Source organism: Calliphora vicina, chromosome 5 (assembly GCF_958450345.1).
Source record: "Calliphora vicina chromosome 5, idCalVici1.1, whole genome shotgun sequence".
In the NCBI taxonomy this organism is placed as follows: Eukaryota; Metazoa; Arthropoda; class Insecta; order Diptera; family Calliphoridae; genus Calliphora; species Calliphora vicina.
The window spans coordinates 112,455,611-112,462,596 of NC_088784.1; the positions used below are offsets into that span (position 1 = coordinate 112,455,611).

Genomic DNA, 6,986 nt, shown 5'->3' on the forward strand with positions numbered 1-6,986 from the left:
AGCTCAGTACTCGGACTATTTGGTACGTAAAGTTAAAACCAATGCAGGTTTAAAAGAATACAAATCTCAAAAAGTTCCAGACAGGAACTCTGCTAAAATTTAGAGGCCAAAGACAGAGCACGGAAATTGAAGTCATATTTTATACAAAAATATACCTTTTCGCAGCTTCCGGGTCAATATTATTATGTTGCTGATTCTCGAGGGAATGTTGTAGAAAAGTTTAGGACCCAAAAGCAGAAAATTTTCCCAAAAAGTTCTTGATATGCCAAGCAATATGCAGTTGCGACAAAAGAAGCCAAACATTTGTTACAAAGTGTTCTAAAATACCGAAAATTACATCAAGGAATGTTTACAAAAGAGTACTTATAAGACTTCTTGTAATATGTTCACTTATTTTTGGCCTGATTTGGCATCCAGTCACTACGGTAGGCAAGGTCTTGAATGGTAAAATAACAGTAATGAGGTATTTGTACCAAGATAGGCAAATCCTTGAAACTGCCTGAAGCTAAGGCCAGTGGAGAGATATTGGGCTCTTGTTAAAAGAGAATTGAAAAGAGGTGTCCAAAAGTGTGGTAGATTTTAAACGGAGATAGAAAGATAGAAACTCAATAGAAACCTTAATGAAAGAGTTTCCGGAAAAGGTTCGTTCATAAATTCATCACTATTGATTAGAACTATAAAAATAATATTTTTTGTAAGTTGTAATAATATTTTCAATCAAATAAAAACACTGTTGGTTTAGTGGTTTCTTTTTTTTATAAACACTTCGATTTCACTCCTTATGTATGTAATAAATACCATCATTGTCAGCATACTTTTGATAAATTTGATTATAAATTTAAGTCAGATCAACATTACCGTTATCATTAAAATACCGTTACCGAAACAGCAACTACTATTACTACTAGAAATAATCTCAATTAGTGTTACAGTTATTTGTTGAACGTTTCGAATCGGTAGCCAACCTTGTGCATTATGGATAATACGAATGAATAAATGTTGTTGGTAGACATTTACATCCATTGATACATACTATAGACAGATAATTTATAATATTATATAGTTAATAATGTCTATTTGGCAAATTGTAGGCAAAAAGCCAATTGAAATCAAAACTGAAAATAACACAAAGATAAAAACAAAAAAAAGGAAGATAAAAAATGGAAAACATCAAAAACCACTTACCAGCTATGCAGGCATTTACAATTAATATGATGATAATGAAGACAAACATTTTGAATGCTGATGAATGTTGCAAACTTGATCGTATGTTGCTGCCGCTTAACTTCTGCTGTGTAAATATACTATGTGTGTGTGTGTGTGTAGAATGTTACCACATTAACTTTTACTTAAAATAATTTGTTTGTTGTCGTCGTTGTTGTTATTTGTTTTCCAACTACTTATGTCGAGTGTTGAATTTGTTGTTGTTGTTGTTGCTGCTGCTGCTGTTGTTGTTAGTGTTGATGACATTGACAACTTGTCGATTGTAAAATGAATTTATGAAAAATTTCATCATTTAAAAACTGGCGAACTCAAACATGTAGGAATTGACAGCGAATATATATAGGAAAGTAGAGCCAGAGATCGGAACGAGACGAGACGAAGAAAGTACGAGTAAAGAAAGCTAAATAAATGAACGTTTGTATGTGTAGTTTGTATGTGATGGATGTTGTTTTAATCAGTCTTAGTTCTTTGTTCTTGTTTCTTGATTTTATAGTCGTTGTTATTGTTGCTGTTGTAGTTTGTTTGATGAGTTTGTTGAAAAAGTTGTTCCCCAATAGTATTTTGTTTCACAAGAAAACAAAGCACAAAAATGAAAAAAATAAATAAAAAACTGAAAAACTTGTTAAAGCTGTTTTGTGTTGTTGTTGTTGAAAATAATGGTTGTAACTAGTTGGTTGGATGGATGGATGGAGGGATGGTTGTTGGTTGATTTGGTTTGGTTGATTGTTTATATCAAATTCAAGTTGTTGTCTGTCTATTCTATTCCTTGGCAACTTGTTGTTATTTGTGCTAATTTGTATTCTTTTTCTTTCTTTCTTATTATTATTTTATTTATTTATTTTCTTTTTGTTGTTTAGTCGATTTTATCATTTAATAGTTTAATATTAATTGACTGATTGGTTCTGTGTTGTTGTTTACCCATGCGTTGTTTTAGTTCCAAAGACAACCATAATGGTGCTTTACACACCACATCGTTTCATTCATTTTCGCGATTAAAAGTCTGCTTTTCTCTTTTTTTATTTTTACTTTTTTTATATCTTTTTGTTTGTCTTTATTGTTTCGTTTTATCTTTATTTTGTTTATATTAGAACAATATTGATGTCTTCCTTTTGCTTATTGTTTATATCTCTCATCTAGTATATACTATACAGTTCGCTACTTAAATAAGCACACTTTTCTTTTAAATTTTCAACGATTATCATGAATGGTTTAAAGTAGTTTACATACATATTTACATGAATTAGATGATTATCTTAAAATTGATTTTTTCGTATTAAGATTTAACATATCAAGTTTTAGTTCCAAATAATGTCACATGTACCTAAATAGTTGTACAAAACAAAGTCAGTTTATTGGAGAAAAAATAACCCATTTTGGATCATATTTATACAAAACTAGATGAGCGCCCGGGCTTCGCACGGTAGCTATTTACTAATGTTAGTTCTTCAAGTTTCTTCAAAAAATGTCTGTTATTATGAAAAGTGAGAAGTGAAAAGAAGGCAATATACATATGTATTAAAAATTAAAATTTCCGGATTTTTAATTTTTTTTCTTTACAAACCATCTCCTGAAAATTTCGAATCGAATAAAAAAAAATCTGCCAAATCGCTCCAGCCGTTCTCACGTGATGCCATTACATACAGTGGTGGCCACCAATTTAAGACAAATACTTGATTTTTTTTCATCAACTGAATTTTAAGTGCGATAGAGCCAAATAAAAGGACCTCTAAGGGTATGAAATTTATTATTAATGTTTCTAGTTTCTGAAAAATGTTTGGAAAAATCGGTAAAACATATATGGACAAAGATATGTGGAAATACGTTGACCCACCTTAGCGAACATCCGCTGTTAATAACATGATATGACCGAAACTAATGGAACTAAAAATACGAAATTTGGTCCGAATATTTTACAATAATAAAAATATAATGATATAAATGTGAGAAAATGTGTTTATTTAAAAAAAAAATTTTTTGGTCAAGTTGTAGAAAAATTGTATGTGTTCGTGGTGAATATGTATGAATTGACACAGTCGAATAAAACACACTTGTGTGTTAAAACAGTCCTCATGCATACATATTTGTGGAAATATTTGAAAAAATAATTGACAATCACGTGGAATTTAGCAAACAATTTTTGTCTTAAATTCCTGGCCACCACTGTACATGGACCATTTCATTTTTATATACATATATAGATATAGATATTGATGCATTAACATTTCATAATATGTATAAAAATTTAAAAAATTTAACATTAAAATTTCTAAGGATATTCTTATTTAGAGTATAATGAAAAAAATACTGGTTTAACAACAATCTCATTTGAAACAGTTCTATTTTGAAAGGATTTAAGCATTTTAAAATAAAAGTATATTATACATTATAGAATTTTTAAAAAAAATTTAAAATTAAAAAAATTTAAAATAACAATTCCAAAAATTTTGTTTCCAAAAAATTAAAAAAACAACTTTGGAAAAAAAATAAATTTTGTATTTTTAAGTATAATTTGGTGAAGGGTATATAAGATTCGAATATAGCTCACTTACTTGTTTATTTGTTATTTTTAATTTACTTAATTTAAAAGCAAAGCCTACACTTTTACTTAAATTGGAAGATTCTATTAACTAAAACTTTGCAAAAAAATACATATTCTAATTTCATTAGACCCCTTTCACACTAGGCAATTTAGTTTCGCAAGTCTCTTGCCCAACAACAAAATAGCATATAAAATTTTCTTCTCCTTAACCCGACATTACCTCTGGCATCTACAAACACAAGACACTTGCGCAACTAAATTGCCTAGTGTGAAAGGGGTCTTAGTTAAATTGTATCGAATATCAAGTACTGTTCTTACGTTTTTAATAACAAAAATTATTTGTTGTAATTTATTAAAGTTTTTTTTTTTGTCGCTAACTGTACAATTTCACACACACTCACTCTCATAGTTGCGTGTATTTGTTTAAATGGGAAATATTAGCAAAATGTTTTGTTTATAAAAGAAAGTAATAAAATTCGCATTTATTTATTTCTCCAACTTCGATAAATTTAAACTGTTGACTTTTAGTTGTTGCTATTTGTAGATTATTAGGTTGTTGATACAAAAAAACTGGGAGTGCTACGAGTAGTATCCAATAAATACATACAAATGTATGTTTATACCGACATATTCAGACATACAACTCTTTAAATATACAATTCTGTTTAAGTAAAAAACGTGCTAATGTTGCTAATGTCTTAAAATTACAAGTCTACAATTTTGTTTGTTGACAACGAATTTGAATTATTCTTAATACAAGTACATTAGGGGGTGGCCCAAAAAGATATAAATATTTGTCTAGTATAGACAGGGGATAAAGAAAAAATTTGGTTAGTTAGAGTAAATTATATGCTATTAATTTTCTGTCAAAGAACAACTTTTATTTTGATTTCAATAAATAAAAAAAACTCTTTTTTATGAGCCTATCTAATGTATGATACATTACGGAGCTTCTAATTAATTTAAATTTGCAAACTCTCTGTAGAAATGTTAAATTCTCTCTACTGTTAAACAATGTGGATATTTTTTCACATTAAATTCTATTGTAACCTGGGAACAATAAATATATAATATTTTTATTAAGTTTTGCCAAATATCACAAAAAAAATAATATTTTTCTTTTAAACGCATTTTAAAACATTAAACATCGTTTGCAAAACGTATTTTCAATGTAAAATAAACCAACAATTCTGGAAGGAGTTTCGGTCTAGGGCTTGAAGGTTATTCTCATATAAGCCAGTAGCAGACTAATATGAATATTTTAAATATTTACATTTACATATTTATACTTACATACATATACACAGTATGTATGGATGTATCTATGTGTGTGTTTGTACTTATGTATTTAATGTTGTTGTTTAGCAACTAAAATCAAAAATTTGTTTGCGTTTGTTTCTAATTGAGTGCTTTTTCTTTGTAACTTATTTTTCATGGCATAACAAATAATTGAAATGAAAATCAGATTTATGTTAAAACATACATATAAACGTTAATGTTAAACGTTGCAAATACATCACTGATTTATTTTGGAAACTTTAAAAATATGAAGAGCGACTGTCAAATTTTCATTCGTATTTTCTCTCAATGTCAAATGGTTTCATTCAGTTTCAATTATGAAACCCATTTTTCCTATTCAATTCAATACCAAAAATAAGAAAAGGGAAAAAAACTCCCGGCTGTTTACAAATTTAGATCAAATTACTTGTGTAACAAAGAATTGGTTTGGTTTTCTGAAAAAAATTCAGTAAGATTTCGATTTCAAAAAATTAATTAATCGTTTCGATAGAATCATTGTGAATTGTTCCATGTTATTTTAAGCTAAAAACCTATACAAATTTCAAAAATGTAAAATGTTTTGTCCGTCTGCCGCCTACTTGTTTGGCACATATTTAAATTGTTATTACTTTTAAATATTTATTTACTTAAAACAAATTTCGTTTACATTCGTTAATTGTTTTTCCCTTTGTTTTAAATTTAAAACGAAATTATGTATCTTTGTGGATATATAGACATATACATTAGGGTATAACTTTTTTTGTGCTTAAAAATACCTTATAAATTACTAACCACACCACTCCATAAAAATGTTTTAACCAAATTATTACTTGCTATCAGAAATGGATACATTATGATAACCCTAAGCGTAAGAGATCATACAGCTGCGATCAAAATAATAGCACCACGACATTCATATTGTTTTATAATAATATTACGTAAATACTGTTAAATTAATTTTTGTTATTTTTGTATAAATTTATACTTAATTCAATGAACTTTCAAACCAATGAATAATAACAAGAAGTGAAACGCTGTCAAAAAAAGCCTAAGTCGGTTGTCAAAAAAAAACCTAACTATAAGAATGCATTGGTATCACTTTATTTATATGAATTGGTTTTCAAACCACTTTCGCCACACTCCTCAAACACACAGAGTTTTATTTTATTACAATTAAATTTAAAAATTCAAACAATTCTCAAATTATTTGAATTATATTTGATCTGGAAAGGTTCTATAAATAGATTTTTCCGCTCTTTATTCCATAATTTCTGCAAAAATTAAGTTTATTTGAATTTCTTTTATTAATTTCCAATCCGAAATTTTACAAATGTGTTTTTTTTTTGTTTTTATTTCAACCCCCAAAAAATTAATGCCAAAAAAATTAAAAAAAAAATATTTTTTTCGTTTGGTTTAAATGTGTGGAAAAAAATAATAAAAATATTATGTGCTGGTGAAAGTGTCTGTTAGAATTGCAATTTTTTGTGAAATTTTCAAGAAAAAGTTTTGAAGTTAAATCTCTGTCTCAAGTGTGTTGAATTCACATACTGCTTGTATGTGAGAAGAGAGAGAAGTTGTTGTTGTAGAAAAAATTAGAGGCTTCCCTTCTTGTTATTCTTTGTTTCAAACCTTAAAAATAATTTGGAAAATTAGATGCAAATTTTAAAGAAAAACTTCATAATATATAACTACCTAAGACATTTAGCAGTCAAAGTCGATTAAAATAAACAAAAATTAACCAGGACAAAATTTAATTTAGTAATAATTTTGTGACTTTTGGCCATCTATTTTTAATAAAATTGTGTATGGGGATATCGCATTCTGTCCCACGACGTTGACCTTTTAGCTTGAATCCCAAATTTATATCAGTTTATCATTAATATGGTCATAATTTCTTTGATTTATATCTGAGTATGATTTTATCAAGCATTTGATCATATAAGAT

At 27.8% G+C, this 6,986-nt stretch overlaps 1 protein-coding gene across 3 annotated transcripts in view; it reads right to left on the bottom strand.

Annotated features, from left to right (window-relative positions):
- Nucleotides 1–2,432, bottom strand: part of LOC135961696 (uncharacterized) — a 63,858-nt gene extending 61,426 nt beyond the window's left edge. For all 3 annotated transcript variants that reach the window (XM_065513240.1, XM_065513241.1, XM_065513237.1), the window contains exon 1: nucleotides 1,186–2,432. In XM_065513240.1, the coding sequence (XP_065369312.1) occupies nucleotides 1,186–1,234 (49 nt within the window). In that variant the 5' untranslated portion in view covers nucleotides 1,235–2,432. The remainder of the gene's footprint in view (nucleotides 1–1,185) is intronic.
- Nucleotides 2,433–6,986: the final 4,554 nt, after the last annotated feature.